Here is a 25281-nt window from a genome sequence, read left to right on the forward strand (position 1 = left end):
ACTAGATTATAAAATATAAAAAAGGACTCATCCTACTGACAATCCAACTACAAATTTGATCCTTAAAATTAAAAAAGGAAGTCTACTGACAAGCAGATAAAATATCAAAGGAAAAATGGACTACTTACGAGCAATTGAGAATAATTTAAAAGTGTTCTCAAAAGGACTCTACTGACGAGCAAATATAGTATATAAAATGTTAAGATTGACAGGCAAATCGAACTTCACTTAAATATCATGGAAAAGGACTCTACTGGCAAGAAAAAAGCATGAAAATACTTGAAAAAAAGAAACTCTTGTGACACGCCAACAAATTTAAAAATGTTCATAAAAAGGACTCTACTAACGAGCATCAGAAAAGGAAAAAAAACTCTACTGACAAAGTCAACAAAAAGACTCTAGTGACGTAGAAAATTTATAAAAATGTTTGGAAAAAAGAACTCTACTGACGAGCAAACGATAAAGAATAATTTGAGGAGTCCTATTTTTAATCTCCAAATTGATATTCAGTTACAATATACCACTAGTTGTTCTATTATTATTTTTTGTTATCCATGTACGGAACCTTTAGTGAAGAATTAGACAGAAAGCCAACGACTCAGTCATTATTTATTAACTTATAAACAAAATAATAATATTAGTAATATAATTTCATTAAATAAATTCTTTTAATAAGATATTATTTTATAATATTTTATATTATTTTTTTGCTCGTCAGTAGAATCCCTACTTTATCCTCTAGACTAGAATCAATAACAATACACCACTAGTTCTATTATTAATTTCGTTTATCCTTGTAAGGAACCTTTATATAAATTCTTTTAATAAAGTATTATTTTAAAATATTTTATATCAGTAGAATCCTTTTTTCTTGTTTTCTCGTCAGTAGAATCAGTAGAATCCCTACTTTATCCTCTAGACTAGAATCAATAACAATACACCACTAGTTCTATTATTAATTTCGGTTATCCGTGTACGAAACCTTTATATAAATTCTTTTAATAAAGTATTATTTTAAAATATTTTATATCAGTAGAATCCTTTTTTCTTGTTTTCTCGTCAGTAGAATCAGTAGAATCCCTACTTTATCCTCTAGACTAGAATCAATAACAATACACCACTAGTTCTATTATTAATTTCGGTTATCCGTGTACGAAACCTTTATAAAATTCTTTAATAAAGTATTATTTTAAAATATTTTATATCAGTAGAATCCTTTTTTTCTTGTTTTCTCGTCAGTAGAATCAGTAGAATCCCTACTTTATCCTCTAGACTAGAATCAATAACAATACACCACTAGTTCTATTATTAATTTCGGTTATCCGTGTACGAAACTTTGTGTGTACTTGTCCTTTGAACCCTTCTTAATCTCGCCAAGCCAAGACCCAAACCCTAATTTTAATACGTGTAAATTATTTACAACCCTAATTTGTTTGACGGCGCAATGTGTTGCCCGAGGACAATTTTGGGACGTGTTTACCTTTACCTTTGTGTTTGCTACAACCCTTTGAATAGGTAAAGTTGTATATATATATATATATATATATATATATATATATAAATCAAATTTTTTATAGTTAATTTGATTACCACTGAATGATGGCTAAGATGCTAGCCGAAACGTATGGATTTTAAATAAATAAACTTAAAAAAAAACTCATACTATTTTTTTTTATGTTATGCCCGAATATTAAACTCAAATTAAACATTATATATATATATATATATATATATATATATATATATATAAAATTAAAAAAGGACTCTACTGACGAGCAAGGTCAAATTTGATCTAGAAAATTAAAAATGTGACTCTACTGACGATCAAACTTATAATTTGGTTTAGAAAATTAAAAAAATGGACTCTACTGACGATCAAACCTAAAATTTTTATCTAGCATAATTAAAAAAAGGGACTCTACTAACGACCAAACTTAAAATATGATCTAGATAATTTAAAAAAAGGACTCTACTAACGACCAAACTTAAAATATGATTTAGAAAATTTAAAAAAGAGACTCTACTGACGATCAAACTTATAATTTGATAAAAAAAAAATAAAAAAAGGACTCTACTGACAAGCAAACTAAAAATTTGATCTAGAAAATTAAAAAAAAGAATTTACTGACGATCGCACTTAAAATTTTCTACTTGAATTTTAAGAAACGAACTCTATGACGATCAAATTTGAAATTTGTTAAAAAAAAAAAAACTCTACTGACGAGCAAACTAAAAATTTGATCTAGAAAATTAAAAAATAGAGAATGTATCTACTGATGAGCAAACATAAAATTTTGGTCTAAAAAATTATAAAAAAGGGATTCTACTGACGATCAAACTAAAAATTTGGTCTAAAAAATTAAAAATAAAGGGACTCTACTGACGATCAAACTTATAATTTGATCTAGAAAATTTAAAAAAGGGACTCTACTGATGATCAAACTTATAATTTGATCTAGAAAACTAAGAAAGGAACTGTACTGACAATAAAACTTATAATTTATTTTAGAAAAGTAAAAAAAAAAGGACTCTACTGACGATCAAACCTAAAATTTTTATCTAGAATAATTAAAAAAAGGGACTCTACTAACGACCAAACTTAAAATATGATTATTAAATTAACCCTCTAACCCGGAAGATTACTTTGAAGTAATCTTCATGTTTTGCTTTTTTTATAACCGTGTGACAACATAATCACATGCAAATAAACATGAACTTGTCCCTCGTACTTTATTTGACATTTCTTCTTCAGACACCAACATCATTTGAAGTATAGTTTGGCTTCTATAGTCATAATAGTGTGAGCTTTCGAGAAGGAAGCATCAAATATAGTGAAAAAAAAAAATTGTGTTTTTTGTGCCACATATTTCTTGAACCAATCATTATTTCGACATCGGAATTTTTTTATTTTGTTGGTAAGTAATCCCCCTTTCCAATTATTATATATTTTATTGTGAAAAATTTTTTTTTTCGGTATTTTGAAGGAAAAACAGAGGTTACTTTAAAGTAATCTTGCCGGATTCAGTGATTTTTTTCCCCCAACGCGTTTTTACCGTTTATCGCACCTTTTCTTGTTTATCTCTCTTTGTTACATGAAAAACGTGTTGGGGTCGATTTTTTTTTAATGCAATAAATGGTGCACCATTTGCGGCAGTATATGCCCAATAGCCACACAAATGGGGCATGAAATTATTCGTTCTATGTGACTAATCTGGATTTGCTTATTGGTTCGAAGTTTACAATGGCGCTGGAGACAACAAACTCGTAGATGGCCATCCAAATCTTGGTGCTTCGGCGAATGTTGTCATGCGATTGTCTCAAACCATCCCGGATATGGCAAATCACATTGTATACTTCGACAACTTTTATACAAGTTTGCCTCTGTTGGTACATTTGCGCGCTCGTGGAATTTTCAGTCTTGGTACGATACGAGTGAACAGAGTGCCTGGTTGTAAGCTGAGTTTGGAAACAGCCATCAAAGATAAACCAAGAGGATATTCTGAGGAATATGTGGCATCCTCATATGGCGTTGATCTGACTACTGTATTGTGGAAAGACAACAAAGTCGTTCGTTTGGCATCGACGTATGTTGGTGTGAAACCATTTCAAACCAGTTTGACAAATCCAACCAAACAACAACGAAAAGCCAGCCGATTTGTTCGCAAGCAAGGCCGCATTGACATCGATTGCCCCGAAATCATTAGCGAATATAACAAACATATGGGCGGCGTGGACTTGATGGATGGCTTGATGGGCCGCTATCATATTCGCGCAAAAACTCGCGATGCAGCAACTCGTTTGTTGTACCATTTTATTGACATGGCTGCCACCAACGCATACATACTCTATCGCCGAATACACCGAGAGAAAGTTCACGATTCGCCTGATGAGAATGACCCCAGCGAAAAATTGTTGACATTGCCACAATTTCGTAAAAATATTGCTGCTGGCCTTGTAAACTACAACTTCAAGCGCCAAGCTGGTCGTCTATCATCCAGACTTGCTTCAAGCGATTCTCGGCCATCAACTCCAGAGGTGATTCCAGGTTCTTTTCCTGTTGGAAGACGTGCGGTGCATCCAGTGGACGACACTCGTTTTGACTGTATGGATCATTGGCCACAATGGACAGAAAAACGTGTTACGTGCAAACTCTGTGCCCAAAACAAAACAAAGGCGCTAACTATGTGCATTTGCTCCAAATGTGATATAGCTTTATGTTGTTTTAAGGGCAAAAATTGTTTCGTAGAATATCATAACAAAAAATAATTAATTTCTACTACATTCCATTGTTCTTTCATTCAATTTTTTCAATAAATACCATACAGAATAAAAATATCTACCTGTATCAAATTTTTCACTGAACCCGTCAAGATTACTTTGAAGTAATCTTCACCTTTTTGTACCTGGTAGCTAAACGGTAAGTCAAAATGAAAATCTAATGATGTAGAAGTGTTTGTTATGGTCAAATTAGTCTAGAAAAAATTGTTCTGACTTTTTTTACTGGCTCTATCAAAAACTCGGGTTAGAGGGTTAAATAAAATTATTAACAACTCTGTATATTACACTTTACAACGTTTTTACCGAAATTATGTACAAAATATTTTTAAACTTTGAAGTGTCATTTTATATTATTAGTTTCATCGGTTTCTCTCTTTTACATCCACGTTAAGTTTTATAAAGAATTAAAATATAACAATAGTGTTATATATCATTAAAATGCTAATAAAATTATCTACAAATCTGTATATAACAATTTACAACGTTTCGAACAAAATTCTTTACAAAAAAAACTGCAAAACTTCAATATGGAAATGAAGGGTCATTAATTTAATACATCGCTAATGTATGTGAAAAAAATGTCATTTTATATAAGTTTTATAAGTGCACTTTTTCATATACACGAATAATTTATCATAAATAAATAATTAAAATATAACAATTATATTATATATTATTTAAGTCTAATAGTCATAACCAGATTGTAATATACTAATGTATAACAATGTATAATAATTTAAGTCTAAATAATTTATAACAAAATATAATAATGTATTATAAATTCAAATTTGAATGTTAACGGTTAACATATTTGTACTACGTGTACAACTTCATTGCGTTGGGTACTTTGTTCAATATTAAATGCAGTAATTTCAAAGGGAACGATAAAAACTGTCAGTTTATTTATATATATATATATATATATATATATATATATTATATATATATATATGTATATATATATATATATATATATATATATATATATATATATACTCGTATATACATCTACCTGTGGGTAGGAAATTGCGAGTTGTCTCCGCACGTTTACACGTCCATTGAGATAAGTCTCACGTGACATACGCACTTGTGAGATAAGTCGTACGCATGTCCCACGCATCTTATTATCAGTCAAGGCGAAGGGTAAGGGAATAAGGGAAGTTCTCGAGGGATAAATTACTTATTTTGCGGAGAAAAGGGTGCAGCAAGTACAGGAATGAGAGAATAAATTGTGAGCCGTATTTAAAAAAGGGACTCTACTAACTAGAAAATTAATTGATAGAGTAAATTTTAAGAAGAGACTCTACTGACGAGCTAATTAATTGGTCAGATAGATTTTAAATAGAAAATATATTCTACTAACTAGCAAGTTAATTGGCAAAATCGATTTGAAAAAGGGATTCTACTGACGAGCAAATTAATTGGCAAGATAGATTTTAGAAAAGGGACTCTACTAACTAGCAAATTCAGTGGCAAGATAGATTTAAAAAGGGACTCTACTGACGATCAACTTAAATAGAAATCTACATGGTAAGAAAAGGACCCTGCTGACGAGCAAAGAAAAATAAAGGACTCTGCTGACGAGCAAACTAAAATAAAGAACTCTACTGACGTGCAAACTTAAAATTTGATTTGGAAGATAAAAAAAGGACTCTACTAACGAGCAGAATGAAGTTGAAGAAAAAAAATATTGATGAAAATAATTAGCGACAAACGGGACTCGACTTACGTACTTAATTTTGATCTAGTGACTATCTCTGCTGACGAGCAAATCAAATTTGAACTGAAGAATAATTATTAATTCGCTACGAGAAAAAAAAAACTCTATTGACGAGCAAACTAAATTTTGTGATAAATTGTGTGGCCTTAATTGTGATGTAAAGCATAACAAAGGAACTCTACTGACTAGCAAACTTTAATTTTGAACTGAATTTGGCTGAAAAAAATTGAAAAAGAGGCTCTACTGACGATCACATTAAATTGCTAACTAAAAGATAAGAAATTGACTCTACTGACAAACAAATTATGAATAAAAATGTAAAATGCCATTTAAAAGGAAAAAAGAACACTACTGACAAGCAAATTCTAACATATCAAGACAAAGGGACCCAACTGACGAGCCGGCTCACCGAAAAAAATTATAAAATGTAATTTTAGAAAAAAGGAACTCTACTGACGAGCAAATTCTGATATGTGTTAGAAAAGAAACTCTACTGACACACAAATTCTGATATGTGTTAGAAAAGAAACTCTACTGACGATCAAATTCTGAAAAAAAAATTGTGAATTTGCATTCAAGGAAAAAAGAGACTCTACTGAAAAGCAAATTCAGAAAAAAGATTGTAACAAAAAAAAAGAACTCTACTGGCGAGCAAATTCTGACATAATACAGAAAACAAAGTCTACTGATGATCAAATTTGGAAAAAATCTCTAAAATGTTAAAAGCATTTTAGAGAAAAGAAACTCTACTGACGACCAAATTCTGTAAAAAATGTGATGTGGCATTCAGGAAAAAAGGAACTCTACTGACAACATTAAATTATAAACAAGAAACAAAAAAGGGACTCTACTGACGAGCAAACTTAATTTTCGACCAAACGCACAAAATTAAAATGAAAGACAAAAGGGACTCTACTGACGAACAAACTAAAAATTACATAGAAAAAAACTTCACTGACGAGCAAATTAGCAATAAAATTATAAAGGGACTCTACTGACGCGCAAAATTAAAATGAAAAAAAAAGAGACTCTACTGACGAACAAACTAAAAACTAAATAATAAAAATAAACTTTACTGACAAGCAAAATAAATATGAAAGAAAAGGAGGAATTGAACTTTGTGAAACAAAAGGAACTCGACTAATTCTATGAAATGGTACAAGAAAAAGGCTAAATTAAAGTGAAATTAAGAAGGGAATCTACTGCAACTACTCATATATATATATATATATATATATATATATATATATATATATATATATATATATATATACATACACATATACCAATTTTCTCGAATAGTTCACTCTATGACATTTCCTCCCGTTCGCAAAGGTCGCGCCACCGCGTGACAGTGGCGTCGTAAATTGAACAAAGGAAATCTTCTCAGAAGGGGCGGCAAACAAACAAAACTACCAACATACTACGTGATGTGGAAATTGCGTTATCGCCGTAACGAATTTATAATAAAACGAGGACAGGGCGGGGTGAGAGGATGCACGAAAAATCGTAAAATCCGGTCTAATGAAATTTATAGATCCGGGAGGGATGGGGGGTTGGGGTTAGGATTCGGAAATTTGTTTAGTTTAGTAAAAAAGTTATGAAGGTGAAGAGGAAGTGTTCGATTTTGCAGTTTGGTCGTCAGTAGAGTTCCTTTTCGCTTTTGTCTTATTTGCTCGTCAGTAGAGTTCACTTTTTATATAAAATTGGTTTTGCTTCTCTAAAGAATCATTGTATTTTATTTTAACTGTAGAGTTTTCTTTCGCTTTTATTTTTACTTTGCTCGCCAGTAGAGTTAATGTTTTTATAATGATTTTTTTATTTTCTAAAGTGACGTCATAGAAATTTGTTTTCTGAATTTGCACGTATAACAGATTTATTAACTTGCTCGTCAGTAGAGTCCTTTTTCTTTTATTTTACTTTGCTCGTCAGTAGAGCCCTTCTTCATTAAATTTCGTGAAAATTGACTCCACTGACGGGCAAACCTAAATTTTATAAAAAAGGGGCTCCACTGACGAGCAAACCCAAATTTCGTGAAAAGTGACTCTACAGACGAGCAAACCTAAATTTCTTGAAAAGGGACTCTACTGACGAGCAAAAGTAAAGTAAATTTAAGGACTCTACTAACGAGCAAAGTAAAATAACATTTAGGGACTCTACTGACAAGAAAGCTAAATTTAAAAAAATATATATCGACGAGCAAAAGTAAAAATAAGATAAAAAGGGACTCTACTGACGAGCAAAACTAAATATCAACAATTTCGGAAGTTATTGGTAGAATATCATATTAAAGGGAAAAAGAACTCTACTGACTCTAGTAACTCTGTATTAAAATATCAGTTTATAAGAAAGGAACTCTACTGGCGAGAAAATACAGGAAAAATGGTAAAAAATCATTTTTGAATTAGTGACTCTACTGGCGAGAGCTTGTAAAATGAAAGAAAAGGACTGTACTGGCGAGCAAAACTAAAATTAAAAATTTCGGAAGTTACTAAAGGAAAGAAACCCTACTGACGAGCAAATTAATAAACCTGAAATAAATATCATCAATCTGAAATAAAATATCATCCTATAAAAAGGAACTCTACTGACGAGCAAATTCATGAAAATTTTTGCTAAAATATTATTCAGTAAAAAAAGAACTCTACTGAAGAGAATATACAGAAAAAGAAAAAGGGACTCTAATGGCAAGCAAACTTAGAATAAAATGAAAATGAGACTCTTCTGACGAGCAAACTAAAAATAAAAAGAAAAGAGGTCTCTACTAGTGATGGGCGTTGAATCAACGAACGGTTATTTTCAACCGTTTCTTCTTCGTTAACTAACTAACCGTTTCGTCGCAACGAAATAACTAGTTGAAAATCAACTAGTTTCGAAACAGTTGAAAACATGGCGGCCAGTTAGTTTTTTCAACGATATAGGAATTCGTTCGTTGTCGAAAACGAACGTAGGCAGGTACCTGCGTCGGAAAGGATCAACTAATACTATGAAAATCGCTTATTGCTGGGCTACTGCTTTTATAATATAGCAAATGTACATGTACATCTTAAAAGAAACTTGCAACACGCGCCAAATCGTTTAATTTTAGAAAATCAGTTACATTTGTTATAGTTTTCAATGGTTAATATTTTTCATAAAAATCTCATAGCATTTGTCTTGTAATAATTTTTTTAAACTAAACCTGAAAATTGATTTTTTATTTTTCATAACATTTTATATAACTATACATTTTTATATTGCTATTTTTATATAACATGTAAATTCGATGTTTTAGTATATGGCTTTGCTGTAATGAAAATATTTAAGTTTTTTAAATTAAACCTTTATTATATATATATATATATATATATATATATATGTGTGTGTGTGTGTGTGTGTGTAATAAATGTGACAATTCACATTTATTTCTTTTTATTCATCAAATCCAACGTCAACTTGACTTTTATAAGAACAAACTTCATATTACCAACTTTCAATGAAACAGTTATTTCAACTATCAGTTTCTTAACGTTGCCAGCGTTGAATCGTTAAAAATAACTATAGTTGAAAAATAACTAGTTATTTAACTAGTTGACGAAACCCCGATAACCGTTTCGTTTCGTTGACGGCAAAACCGTCAACGACCCACCTCTAGTCTCTACTGACGAGCAAAATTAAAATAAAAGGAAAAAGGATTCTACTGACGAGCAAAATTAAAATAAAAGGAAAAAGGATTCTACTGACGAGCAAAATTAAAATAAAAGGAAAAAGGATTCTACTGACGAGCAAAATTAAAATAAAAGGAAAAAGGATTCTACTGACGAGCAAAATTAAAATAAAAGGAAAAAGGATTCTACTGACGAGCAAAATTAAAATAAAAGGAAAAAGGATTCTACTGACGAGCAAAATTAAAATAAAAGGAAAAAGGATTCTACTGACGAGCAAAATTAAAATAAAAGGAAAAAGGATTCTACTGACGAGCAAAATTAAAATAAAAGGAAAAAGGATTCTACTGACGAGCAAAATTAAAATAAAAGGAAAAAGGACTCTACTGATGAATAAATTAAAAATATAAGAACAAGAATATTTACTGACGAGTAAATTAAGAATGTAAGAAAAAGGGACTCTACTGACGAGCAAACTGAACTATTTCCCTCATATGTTCCTAAATTGAATTGTCGCCAAAATCGTTTTGTTTTGTGATGCAAATTGGCATCATTTTGCATCAAACCCTTTTGTTTTGCATATAAATTATACGACACGCCTCCCCTAAACTTCAATATTAGTCTTTAGTGAAACCAATAAGGGAAACCGGGATAAACAGACACAGTAAAGTGATTTTGTACTTTTGGGACAAAATTTTACTTTTTCGCTCATAACTTCAAAACTAATTAGTTTAGGAAAAACTTGTCCAAGAACGAATTAAACTAGATAAAATTTTACACACTTTTTATTTGGCACGTTTCGTTCTATTTCTAGAACTTCCCGATGTTTTTACTAATTTAAAACATACAATACTTGTACAACTTTGCGTCCGCCATTATTGTGAACAACTCGTATTCTAAAAGCGGCGGAGGCAAAGTTGTACATCTAGTATAATAATCGTGGTTTTAAAGTATACCGAGTTGCTGTAGAGCATTATGATACAAGACAATATTGAAGATTGTTTATTTTTACATAAGTTGGCCGAAGACATCATTCATATTAATCGAATGGTTTAGAAGTTACAAAGGATTGAAGGAATGTATGTACTTTAGTAACAAGCAAGCAAGGATATCTTTGACAAGAGTTTTTTTGTCATTAACAGTTTTTAATTGCTATTTTAAAGTATACCGAGTTGCTATAGGGCATTATGGTACAAGACAATATTATAGTTTGTTTAATTTTGAACAAATTTGCCGAATGTTGCATTCAGTTTGGACAAACCGTTCAAAAGATACAGAAGATATAATAAATAAATGCACACGAGTTATCATACTATAAATAGTACAGCGGGTCAAATGTGAGTTCAGAAGTTTTACTTCAAATATAGGCATGTTGGGTATCAAATGAAAGGTCTCGACGAGCACTATACATATATCTTAGTAACAGACTCAACGAACCAATAGGGTTCCATACACATAATTTATTTATTTTTTCTTATCAATTTTTGCTATTTTTAAGTATACCAAGTTGATGTACAGTGTTACTGTACTAGACAATTTTATAGATAATTTAATTTTACACTTCATTACATGCATTTTTTTACATTTACATACATTTTTTTGTCGAATATTGCACTCAAATCGAACAAACCGTTCAAAAGTTACAAGAGATATAACAAAGCAGTCAACCAATGGGTTGCAGAACTCGTAATCAAACACGAGTCAAAAAGTTTTACTTCAAATATAGGCTTGTTGGGTATCAAATGAAAGGTCTCGACGAGCACTGAACAAATATCTTGGTATCACATTCAACGGACCAATAAGGTTCCATTAAATCCTTTAAATAATTCACAATATATATTTTAGTAACATACATATATATTGTACATAGACAGTATTATACATAATTTAATTTAGAGCAAATTCGCCGAATAAACCATTCACTTTGGACAAACCGTTCAAAAGTTACAATAGATATAATAAACAGCCGACCAATGGGTTGCAGACCTCATGATCAAACACGAGTCAAAAAGTTTTACTTCAAATATAGGCATGTTGGGTATCAAATGAAAGGTCTTGACGAGCACTATCCAAATATCTTAGTAACAGACTTAACGGACCAATAAGGTTCCATTAAATCCTTTATATAATTCACAATATATATTTTAATAACAGACACACATAATATACATAGATAATATTATACATAATTTAATTTAGAACAAATTTGTCGAATATTCTATTCACTTTGGACAAACCGTTCAAAAGTTACAAGAGATTTAATAAAAAGTAAACCATTGGGTTGCGCCACTCGCAATCCCATATAAGTCAAAACGTTTTTCTTCAAATATAGGCATGTTGGGTATCAAATGAAAGGTCTCGACGAGCTCTATTCAAATATCATAGTAACAAACTCAACGTATGTCACAATGTCTATTTTGGCAATATTTAAATATACCAACTTGACGTAATGTAATAGTATATTAGTAGATATTATAGATCTTTCAATTTAGAACAAATTTGCCAAATAAACCATTCACTTTAAACCAACGGTTCAAAAGTTAGGAAAGATATTATAAACAGCCGACCAATGGGTTGCAGAACACGCTGTCGCATATATAAGTATAAGTCAAAACATTTTACTTCAAATATAGGCATGTGGGATATCAAATGAAAGGTCTCGACGAGCTCTACATAAATATCATAATAACAAACTAAACGAACGTCACAATGTTTATTTAGGCAATATTAAAATATTGCAATTTGACGTAAGGTAATACTATTTCATATTATATATTTTGTTTGATACTGCTCTTAATCATTATTTTCCAGATATGGGACTCAAATAAAAATTGCATAACGGATATTTAAGGATTTTTTTACCATAAGAAGAATCTCAAGATCTACAAGCCTTAATTAAACTATTCGAATTTTATAACATTTTTTTCTTCAAGTTATTGTATTAGATAATACTAATGTTAGGCTTAATATTGTTTAATAGTTGTATTTTTACTGTAATTCATTCAATTAAGATAATTTATTTTCTGTAATTATTAAATTTAATCCTGTATCCGTAATATAAATATATATATATATATATATATATATATATATATATATAATATTAGAAGACATCATGGATCTTTCAATTTAGTACAAATTTGCCGAATAAACCATTTACTTTGGACAAACCGTTCAGAAGTTACAAGAAGCGTAACAGAAACCGACCATTGAGTTGCAGAACTCGAGCTCTAGCATAACTCAAATAGTTTTACTTCAAATATAGGCATGTGGGGTATCAAATGAAAGGTCTCGACGAGCACTATACGAATATATATATATATATATATATATATATATATCCACAAATAAAAATTTCCACTTACCTTTACCGCCGTCTTCATCCCCTTCACCTCGTGCCAAGACCCATTCCCAGTCCTTCCTAAGCCCTTCGACCTTTTCTCGAAGTTCAGAACAAACTGGGTCGCCTCCTGGCTGGTTCGTAGATTTGCTAGCCTGCTGCAGACTGCACTGACGTTCCAGATTCGCAAAGTTGCCCAAAGCGTCCGTCACCAAGTTGGAGCGCTCGTGTGCGGAATTCTGGGAAAAAAAAATGGTTAATTAATAATAATAATAATAAACTAGTGGTGTATGGCATCGTGCCTTGAGGCAAATTGCTGGAACTTCCCGTACCGTAATGGAGTGTTCGAGAAATTTTAAACGTTCTCAAATATAATATTACAACAAATACTGTAGCTTTCATTATTTTTGCATTATCTTGTTTGTTATATCTGAGTAAATCAAATGTAAATCATAAATCATAAATCAAATTATCTCCCGGAACATTAACAATCGTCATTTCATTTAGAATTCAATTTCAAAATAAAAATAGTTAGTTGTCTAATTTACACAAAATTGAAAAAGTGCATAGTCACAGTCTAAACGCATTTGCAAATAATTCTGTGCGACATTTTCACTTATACTGTGCTTAGCTTGGCGGCATTTTCACATTTTTCAATAGTTTTCACAAAATTGGAAAATCGCTACAGTACATAAACAGTCTAAATGCGCTTGGGTAAACATTTGCACCAGAGTGGCGCTTAGACTGTGCTTAGCCTGGGTGATTTTTTTAATTTTTAATCCAAAATTACGAAAATATTTTATGGAATATAAAAAGAGATGTAATAATTAAAATATTAGAATCAAAAGAACTCTACTGACGAGTAAAATGATTTTTTTTTAATAAAAAGGACTTTACTGACAAGCAAAACGACTTTTTTTTGGAATGAAAAGGACTCTACTGAAGGGCATAATTGGGGAAAATGTTATATTATAAAAAAGGACTCTACTGACAAGAAAAATTAATTTGTTTTGGAATGAAAAGGACTCTACTGACGAGCAAAATGAATTTTTTTTGGAATAGAAAGGACTCTACTGACGAGCAAAATGTAAAAAATACTTTAAAAAGGACTCTACTTATGAGCAAAATGAAAAATATTTGAATAAAAAGGACTCTACTAACAAGCAAATTCAGGGAAAGTGTTACTTTAGGAAAAAGAACTCTACTGACGAAAAACATGATTTTGTTTTGAATGAAAAGGACTCTACTGATGAGCAAATTTAAAAAAAATGTTATTTTAGAAAAAGGAACTCTACTGACGAGCAAAATATTTTTTTTATGAAAAGGACTCTACTGATAAGTAAATTTAGGGAAAATGTTATTCTAGAATGAAAAGAATTCTACTGACAGAAAAGAACGATTTTTTTTAATGAAAAGGACTCTACTAACGAGCAAATCTAGAAAAAATGTTATTTTAGGAAAAAGAACTCTACTGACAAGAAGAATGATTTTTTTAGAATAAAAAAAATTCTACTGACGAATGAAATGAAGCGAACTCTTCTGACGAGCAATTTCAAAATATTTTTGAAATGAAAAGAGCTCTACTGACAAGCAAAACATTTTTTTTGACTAAAAAGGACTCTATTGACAAGCAAAATGATTTTTTTGTTGAATAAAAAGGTCTCTACTGACAAGCAATTTTGTAAAATTTGTAATAAAAAGGACTCTACTGACGAGCAAAATAAAAAAAAATCGGAATATAAAGGACTCTACTGACGAACAATTTCGGAAAAATTTTATAATGAAAAGGACTCATACTGACAAACAAAATGAAAACTTAGTAAAAAAAAACTCTACTGACGAGCAACCTAAAACTATAGATTTTTACTAAAAAGGACTCTACTGACGAGCAAACTGTAAATAAAATATAAACAGAAAAAAACTCTACTGACACTTTTGACATATTTATAATAATTATTCCTACGAGTACTATTTATTTTTATGAAGACGTCACTATAATATTCTTAAAGTGCTCATCGAGACCTTTCATTTGATACCCAACACGCCTATATTTGAAGTAAAACTTCATAACTCAAATTTGACCCCGAGTTCTGCAACCCAATGGTCGACTTTTTAGTAAATCGCTTGTAACTTTTGAACCGTTCGTCCGAAGTAAATGGTTTATTCGGCAAATTTGTGTTAAATTAAAAGATCTATAATATCTTCTAATATACTATTATCTTACGTCAAGTTGGTATAATTTAATATTGCCAAACTAGATATTGTGACGTTCGTTGATTTTATTACTATGATATTTGGTTAGTGCTCGTCGAGACCTTTCATTTGATACCCCACATGCCTATATTTGAAGTAAAACTTCTTGACTCATGTCTGTCTTCGGGTTCTGCAACCCATTGGTTTACTTTTGTTACAACTCTTGTAACTTTTGAACCGTTCGTCCGAAGTAAATGGTTTATTCGGCAAATTTGTGCTAAATTAAATTATCTATAATATTGTCTAATATAGTAAAACCCTAGAGCAACTTTGAAATATCAAAAATTGATAACTAAAAGTAAATAAATTATGTGTACGGAACCCTTTTGTTTTGTTGAGTTTGTTACAAAGTTATTCTTAAAGTGCTTGTCGAGACCTTTCATTTGACACCCAACGTGCCTATATTTGAAATAAAACTTCTCAACTCATATTTGAAGTAAAACTTCTTAACTCACATTTTGACTATTTTTCCTTTTCCTTACCATTATTCCATCGATGACCCTTTCCCGGTCCTTAGGGTCTTGCATAGTCTTACTAATGTTAATCCTGGTCTTTAATTCGCAAACCCAAGCCCTTGCAGCGTCTAATTGGGCACTTTGTCTTTGAAGGGAATTTAGGGCTTGTGCAGACTGGTGACGCTGATTGGTCAGTTCCGAAGTTGTCTGAAAGGAAAAAAGAAATATATTAATTTTGAATGCGTTTTTAGGGTATACCGAGTTGCTGTAGGGCACTGGGGTAAAAGACAATATTGTTGGGAATTTAGTTGTGAATAAATTTGTCGAAGACATCATTCATACTAAACGAATGGTTTAGAAGTTACAAGCGTCGAAACAAAACAATATCAATATTAAATATACAACTTTGCTTCCGCCGTTTCTTATAAGGCAAGTCCTCCAAAATAATGGCGGAAGCAAAGTTGTACACGCGATATGTTTTCAAAAGAGTTTTTCAGAGTATACCGAGTTGCTGTAGAGCATTGGGGTAAAAGACAATATTGTTGGGAATTTAGTTGTGAATAAATTTGTCGAAGACATCATTCATGCTAATCGAATGCTTTTGAAGTTATATGAGTTGCAACAAAAAAATGCACTCGGTATACTGCGTTCCGAGGCAAGATGTCTTCGTGTGCGGTATGTGTGAAGCTTGAGAAATTGATGAAGTTTGTATGGAAACTAGTGTACTTGGGTACTTTGGATTATTGGGTCGATTCAAGTGCTATTTTAAAGTACAGGGAGTTACTGTAGGGCATTATGATGTTAGACAATATTGTAAATAATTCAATTCTGAACAAATTTCCTATACACACCATTCATACTAAACGAATGGTTTAGAAGTTACGACGCATATAGTAAACAAAGACACTTATTTTGCTTTATGAATTATTCGGTTTTCAGATGCATTTTGGAGTATACCGAGTTGCTGTAGGGCTTTATGATGTTAGACAATATTGTGCATGATTTAATTCTGAACAAATTTCCCATACACACCATTCATACTAATCGAATGGTTTGGAAGTTATGACAGTTCAAGCAAATACTTGCACCAGTAACTTTATAAACATCTTGATCTCAATCAATCTTAATTGAATTAATTTGTAAAAAAAAATCTAGAAAAAAAAATATTTTAATACAAAAGGGTCTCTACTGACGAGCAAAAAAACTTTAATTTAAAAACAATGTTATTTTGAATATTAGGACAAAATAGGACTCTACTGACGAGCAAACTCAAACATTCCACATAATATTAGTCAAAAAATGTTAAAATTTTGTAAAAATACGACTTTTGGTTTTGAAGAGCTCTCCAGGACGCACCGTTTGTACTACAGTGCTGTAATTCAGGTATGTTATACTTTAATATATGTAGTGAATATAAAAAATATAAAAACATAATTTTTGATAATTTTGAGTAGAAAAAATAGTGTTGAATTAGCACAAAGTGCACGAAACATGCAAAATTAGTTTGTTGATTTTTGACGAGCTCTGCAGGACGTACCGTTTGTACTACAATGTTGTAATTTGAGTATGTTATACCTCAAAGGGTCTTTTAAATATAAATAATACAAAACTGTATATTTTTGTAACAAAATATTTCAAAACAAAAGTCAACACGTTTACAAGTAAAAAGTTAAAATGTTTTGTTAATTGATTAAGTAACTTTCAAAGAGCTCCTCAGAACGTATTTTTTGCACTAGAATGTTATAATTTGAGTATGTTATACCTTAATAAGTCATTTAAATATAAAAAATACAAAACCATAAAAATTTCAAACTGTACTATTTAAAAAAAAAATTATGTAAACTAATTGACAGTCCCCTGTCAACATTTCACTCGTCCCACACTTTTTTTTCTAAATCTATTTTAGTCTAAAGATTTACGTCTTCATATTTCTTCTTTAGATCTTGAAATCTTTATCTGTCTTTTTGTATCTAAATTTATTTTAGAAATGTCACAGGTAATGAGAAGAAATGACATGAGAGATTTATTTATGGTTTAAAAATAAAATATAAAAATAGAATTTTAGTTTTATAATTTTTTTTTAAATATTGTACGGAACCCTATTGGGTAACTATGATATTTGGATAGAGCTCGTCGAGACCTTTCATTTGATACCCCACATGCCTAAATTTGAAGTAAAACTTTTTAACTCGTATTTGACCCCGAGTTCTGCAACCCATTGGTTTGCTTTTCCTTAAATCCTTTGTAACTTTTGAACGATTTGTCCGATTTGGATGACACATTCGGTGAATTTGTGTTAAATACAATGATCTATAATATCTTCTGATATATTAGTGTCTCGGGAGAAATTTGGTACACTTTTGGAAATTAAATAAATTATTTGAACGAACCCTATAAGGTTCTTGGGTCTATTTCAATAATATTTGGATAGTGCTCGCCGAGACCTTTCATTTGATACCCAACAAGCCTATATTTGAAGTAAAACTTTTTAATTTATATCTGTCTTCAGGTTCTGCAACCCAATGGTCTACTTTTTAATAAATCTCTTGTAACTTTTGAACCGTTTGTCTAAAGTAAATGGAATATTCAGCAAATTTGTGTCTATAATTTATTCTAATACAGAAACACGCTAGAGCAACTTGGTATACTTCAAATTGTTAAAATAGATTGACTAAATCCTTTGTACGGAACCCTATTGATTTGTAGAGTTTGTGAATATGATTTCAAGATAGTCCTCGTCAAGACCTTTCATTTGATACCCAACATGCCTATATTTGAAGTAAAACTTTTTAACTCATGTTGGACCCGTTGCACTGTTTATAGTACCGTAACTCGTTCGTGCATTTATTTATTAAATTCGTTGTAACTTCTAAACCATTCGTTTGATATAAATGTTATATTCGGCAAATTTGCTCAAAATTAAATAATCTACAATATTGTCTTTTACCCCAATACTCTACAACAATTCGGCATACTTTAAATTCGCAGTTAAAGTATTTCTAGGTATCTCACCTTTTCTAAATCTGTTAGGAGTTGATCGAAGCACTCGGCAGATAGCGGTAAAGGTTTGGAACTCTGCTTCAATTGGTCCATTTCATTGATTTTGCCCTTGAGGTCTTCTAGGCGAGTCTGGAATTAAAAAAATAGATGTAGTTAGTATTAAGATATTTTGAAATCATATAAAAAATGGTAAGACAAATAGAACTCTACTGACAAGCTAGTTTGCTTGAAATTGAAATATTCACATTCTATAAAGTTAAAAAAAAAATTCTGCATGATGATAAAATTCAATAAGAAAAAAAACTGTTAGGCGTACGTCTTGAAGAGCTCATTAAAATAGATATCTAGTCACTAATACTATTTTTTATTATAGTTAGAAATTTGATTATTTAAATAAAAATGTTCTGAATATTTATAAATAATATTTGATCATAATTATATTTAGTATTTAATCTAATATTTAATTAATTAATTAATATTTAATCTAATATTTAATATTAAATATTTAATTTAATATTTATCATGTATATAAACCACAATTATCTAGAACCAAAACCAGAACCTAGTACCATAGAAGTACGATACGCCAAAGACAATAAGCGCCTCTATGAACGTCGTTTGCAACTATTAACAGACAATAGCCCCATCTATGGACGTTTACTGGAGTCGGTAAAGTTTATTAAATTATTAAAATTTTATAAACAAAAAAAAACTCTACTGCTTTTCATATTTTTTTATGAACTGACAGTTTCTGAATTTGGTTGTTAGTAGAGTTCTTTTTTCTAAAATTATTAGAATTTAGTAGTGTCCCTTTGTATTGAAATTTCAGTTTGCTCGTCAGTAGAGTCCTTTTTTATTGATTGAAAAAGGGACTCTACTGATGAGCAAACTAAAAAAATCAATAAAAAAGGACTCTACTGACCAGCAAACTAAAAAAATCTATAAAAAGGGACTCTACTGACGATCAAATTTGAAAATCAATAAAAAAGGACTCTACTGACGAGCAAACTAAAAAAAATCAATAAATAGGGACTCTACTGACGAGCAAATTAAAAACGAAAAGAAAAAGGGACCTTACTAACGAGTAAACTAAAACTGAATGTAAAAGAAACTCTACTGACGAGCAAGTCAAAATTAAATTTAAAGAAATTATTAGAAGATATTTATAAGAAAAAGGAACTTTACTGACTATTAAAAAAAAGAAACTCTACTAACAAGCAAACGTTAGAAAAGGACTCTACTAACGAGCAAACTGACAACGAAAAATAAAAGAGACTCTGCTGACAAAAATGTTAGGAAAAAATAAAAGCATTTTAAAGAAATGTTAGAAAAGGACTCTACTGACGAGCAAAATTAAATTGAAATGAAAGGAACTGTACTGACAAGCAAACTAAAAGTAAAATTTTAAAAGGACTCTACTAACGAGCAAAGTAAAAATAAGAATTATAAGGGACTCTACTGACATGCAAATACAATTTTATGACTAAGGGACTCTACTGACGCCCTGACGAGCTCATTAAAATAGATATCTAGTTACAATATTTATATTTTACAATATTTATGACAAACAGACTCTACTGACGTTCTGACGAGTTCGTTAAAATATATATCTTCTTACAACTGATATTTATTTTATTATTTACAATAGTTGTATATTAACTCAGTAGAAATGAAATGAAATAATAAAAGAGTGTCAAATTTCTTCGGTCGGTTGCCAAAAATCCTCTGAATTTGGCACCGGTGCCAATTTCCAATTGACAGCAACATGATTTAATGTTTTTGGTCGGCGTTCTGTGCCATATGGCCGGTCGATTTTGTGAAGATAATTGAGGTTATAAATATAAACAAGAATCTGTCTGTCTAAGATTCGTACCAACGTTCACAGACGGCGCTGCAGTCGCAGATATATATATATTATATATATATAGATGTCTCTTTCTAGGCTCTACCTATCTCTCTTGCTTTAATTTTATTAGTTTGCTCGTCAGTAGAGTTCCTTCTTTTCCTAATTTTATTTTGCTCGTCAGTAGAGTCCGTTTTCCTTTATTTTTTAGTTTACTCGTCAGTAGAGTCCCTTCTTTTCCTAATTTTATTTTGCTCGTCGGAAGAGTCCCTTCGTTTCCTAATTTTATTTTGTTGGTCAGTAGAGTCTGATTTCCTTTAATTTTTAGTTTACTCGTCAGTAGAGTCCCTTCTTGCTTTCTTTCAGATTGCTTGTGAGTAGAGTTCTTTTTTTTAATTTTATAGTTCGCTCGTCAGTAAAGTCCCTTCTTTTCCTAATTTTATTTTGCTCGTCAGTAGAGTCCGTTTTCTTTTATTTTTTAGTTTACTCGTCAGTAGAGTCCCTTCTTGCTTTCTTTCAGATTGCTTGTGAGTAGAGTTCTTTTTTTTTAATTTTATAGTTCGCTCGTCAGTAAAGTCCCTTCTTTTCCTAATTTTATTTTGCTCGTCAGTAGAGTCCGTTTTCTTTTATTTTTTAGTTTACTCGTCAGTTCACTTCTTGCTTTCTTTCAGATTGCTTGTGAGTAGAGTTCTTTTTTTATAATTTTATAGTTCGCTCGTCAGTAGAGTCCCTTTATATTTTTATTTTTCTACTTCGCTCGTCAGTAGAGTCCTTTTTATTTTATTTTTGTTAATTTGCTCGTCAGTAGAGTCCTTTTTGCTTTAACATTTCAAAGTTTCAGTCTCCAAAATTTGCCTATTGGCAAGTTATAAGCGCTGATCAATTTAGATGTTTGTGAATTAAACTAAAAATAAAAACCAAAAGGGACTCTACTGGCGACCAAACTGAAATAGAAGAAACAAAGGACTCTACTAACGAGGAAAAAAGAACTCTACTCATAAGCAAACTGAAAATAAGAAAAGAAGTGCTCTACTGACAAGCAAACTGAAAAAATAAAAGAAAAGGGGGACTCTACTGACGAGCAAAATTAAATTAGAAAAAGAAGGGGCTACACTGAGGTGAAAACTATAAAACTAAAATGAAAAGGGACTCTACTAAATAGCTAGCTAAAAATTATAGAAAACGGGTCTCTACTGACGAGCAAACTGAAAATTAAAGGAAAAGGGACTTCACTGACGAGCAAAATAAAATTAGGAAAACAAAGGACAGTACTGAGAAGTAAACGATAAAAATAAAAGAAGCGACTCTACTGACGAGCAAAATAAAAAAATAAAAACTAAAAGGGACTCTACTGATCAGCCAATTAAAAAAAAAAAATGAAAAAGGACTCTACTAACGAGCAAATTAAAATAAAAAATGAAAAAGGGACTCTACTGATGAGCAAACTAATAAAATGAAAAAGGGAATCTACTGACGAGCAAACTAATAAAATTCAAAGGGACTCTACTGACGAGCAAATTCTATAAAACTATTAAGAAAAAAGCGACTCTACTGACAAGCGAATTAAATTTATACTTTACAACAAAATTTCTGGGGAAAATAAAAGCATTTTAAAGAAACGTTAGAAAAGGACTCTACTGACAAGCAAAAGCGTCCTGAAGAAAAGACATTGTCATACATAAGAAATTAGCTTGTCAGTAAAGTCCGGTCAAACTGTATTAGAGAATATTATAGATGGTTTAATTTAGAACAAATTTCTCGAATATTTCATTTACTTTGGACAAACGGTTCAAAAGTTACAAGAGTTTCAACAAAAAGTAGACCAATGGGTTGCGAAACTCGCGTTCCATATAAGTCAAAACATTTTATTTCAAATATAGGCATGTGGGGTATCAAATGAAAGGTCTATCGTAATATTGTATTTACAAACACAAGAAATCTACAGGATTCCGACAATTTATACAAATTATATTATCTAATTTTAATTAATTATTATATTTATATTTATATTATTTAATTTTAATTTTAAAGTATAACAAGCTGATGTAAGGGAGCTTATTATAGATATTATAATTTAGAACAAATTTGCCGAACAAACCATTGACTTTGGACAAACCGTTCAGAAGTTACAATGGTTATAATAAAAAGCCGACCAATGGGTTGCAGAATTTGAGATCAAATATGAGTTAGGAAGTTTTACTTCAAATATAGGCATGTTGGGTATCAAACGAAAGGTCTCGACGAGCACTATACGAATATCCCATTTGTTAGAAAGAAAGAACTCTGCTGACGAGCAAATTACACACATTATATATATATATATATATATATATATATATACAAATTCATGAAATGATGAATATTGTTTACAACTCGCCACTAGGCTAATTTCGGACACGGAAATAGTTCTTAGATTGGAATTCGGCATGAGCTGTAATTCCAGTTCGCGAAGCAAAATGACGGAGCTGCAGCTGCAAATGCAACTGCAGTTGTGTATTTGAACCAATTATAGTTCAAGAAAACTCAAAATGTTAAAACAAAAAGAATTCTACTGACATGCTAATCAAACATAGGTAGCATAAAATGACGAGAAAAAATAGACTTGTAACAAAAGAAACATTTAAATCTTGATTTGAAATTAAAATTTAGACAAAAGGAACTCTACTGACAAGTAAATTAGAATGTTAAGAGAAAAAGGGACTTTATTGATGAGAAATTAAAATGTGAAAAAGGACTACAGACAAGCAAATAAAAATGTTGAGAAAAAGGACTCTACTGACAAACAAACAAGAATGTTGAGAGAGAAAATGGACTCTACTGATGAGCAATGATATAGGAAGAGTCTCAAATGGCGAGAAAATTAGAATGATGTAAAAAAATAACTCTACTGACGAGCAAAGTTATTAAGAAGGCTCTCTACTGGCGAGCGAATTAAAATATCAATATTGAAAATAGACTCTACTTACAAGGAAAAAAAATGTCGAGAGAAAAAAGGACTCTACTGACAAGCAAATTAAAATGTCAAGATAAAAAAAAAATCTACTGGCGAGCGAATAATAATCTCAAGAGAGAAAAGTACTCTACTGACGAGCAAATATATAAACAAGAATCTACAATTAAATATTAAAAAGGACTACTGACGACCATCTTAGAATGTTAAGAAAAAAAGGACTCCTAACGAGCAAATATATTAACAATAGTCTTTAATGACAAGCAAATAAAAATATCAAGAAAAAAAGGGACTCTACAAACAAGCAAATAAAACTGTACAAAGAGAAAAAGACTATACTGACAAGCAAATAAAAATGTCGACAGACAAAAAATGGCTCTACTGACGAGCAAAATAATTTGTAAATGAGAATATTAAAAAAGGACTCTACTGACACGCAAATAAAAATGCTTAGAGAGAAAAAGACTGTACTGACGAGCAAATTAAAATGTTAGGAGGAAAAAGAACTCTACTGATGAGCAAAGATATTAAAAAGGACTCTACTGACAAACAAATAATAATGTCAAGATTAAAAAGGAATCTACTGACAAGCAAATAAAAATATCAAGAGGCAAAAAAGACTCTACTGACGAGCAAAATAATAAAAAATGTTGTAAAAGGAAGAAGCCAAATAAAAATGTCAAAAATAAAAAGGACTTTACTCACAAATAAATAAAAATTTCAAGAAAAAAAGACTCTACTGACAAGCAAATAAAAATGTAAATAGAAAAAGGAACTCTACTGTTAAGCACATTTTTTGCAAAAAAGAAAAAAGATTATAAGATCGATCAAAATGAATTTGGACCTGACTTCAAAAATATTAAAAAAATATTTAAGAAAAGGACTCTACTGACAAACAAATCCATAAAATTCTTAACAAAACGTAATACAAAAACAGAACTTTACTGACCATTTGATAAACCAGTATTCAAATGTTATAGAAGAGAACTTTACTGACGAGCAAAACAAATTCTGAGAAAAAAAATTAATAAAACGTAAGAGAAGAAAAGACTCTACTGACGAGCAAACTGTATTTCGATTTTCAAAAGAATTCTAAACTAAATATAAATGATATAAAGCTACCAAGGAGAAATAAATCTAAAAAAAATATTTGTAAACAATTATAAAACGAAAGGGACTCTACTGATGAGCAAATTCGATTTTTGTTACACGAAAATATAAGTAAAAAAAGGACTATGATTATTACAACAAAAGGAATCTACTGACAGACAAGTTAAACAAAAAGCGGAAAAAAACTTTAGTAAATAATTTTATCACAAAAGGGACTCTACTGACGAGCAATTTAAAATTGTACAAAAACCCTAAAAAGACATGTAAGAAAATATTAGAAAAATCATATTTTATATAAATAAAATGTTATTTATAAATAAAATGTTAATTTGAAAAGGGACTCTACTGATAAGCAAATAAATACCTTTCCATTTTTTCGAAACATTATTATAAAATTAAACTAACACTATTGCACTTTATAACATTTTACTTTAAAAATCACTACGCATACTATTTAATCACCGCACTATTATTTTTGGTATAAATATTTACACTGAACCCTACCAGCTCTCCCCTATTCATATAATAATAAACATATCAACAATATTTGTGCATTTGTTTATTGCATCTCTTGTAACTTCTAAACCATTCGTTCAATATGAATGGTGTATATGAGAAATTTATACATAATTAAATTCTCTAAAACATTGTCTAACATTATAAGCTCTACTGCAACTCGGTATACTCT

General features: G+C 30.6%; 1 protein-coding gene across 1 annotated transcript in view; it reads right to left on the minus strand.

The window, feature by feature from the left end:
- Window positions 1-25281, minus strand: part of LOC113378406 — a gene marked incomplete in the record, with an annotated part of 191058 nt that overhangs the window by 111457 nt on the left and 54320 nt on the right. The window contains 3 exon segments of the mRNA XM_026618933.1: window positions 13008-13221; window positions 15718-15897; window positions 18703-18819. Of these exon segments, the coding sequence (XP_026474718.1) occupies window positions 13008-13221; window positions 15718-15897; window positions 18703-18819 (511 nt within the window).

Source organism: Ctenocephalides felis, unplaced genomic scaffold (assembly GCF_003426905.1).
Source record: "Ctenocephalides felis isolate EL2017-DRISC unplaced genomic scaffold, ASM342690v1 CF-g0.4_SCAFFOLD_01886, whole genome shotgun sequence".
NCBI lineage: Eukaryota > Metazoa > Arthropoda > Insecta > Siphonaptera > Pulicidae > Ctenocephalides > Ctenocephalides felis.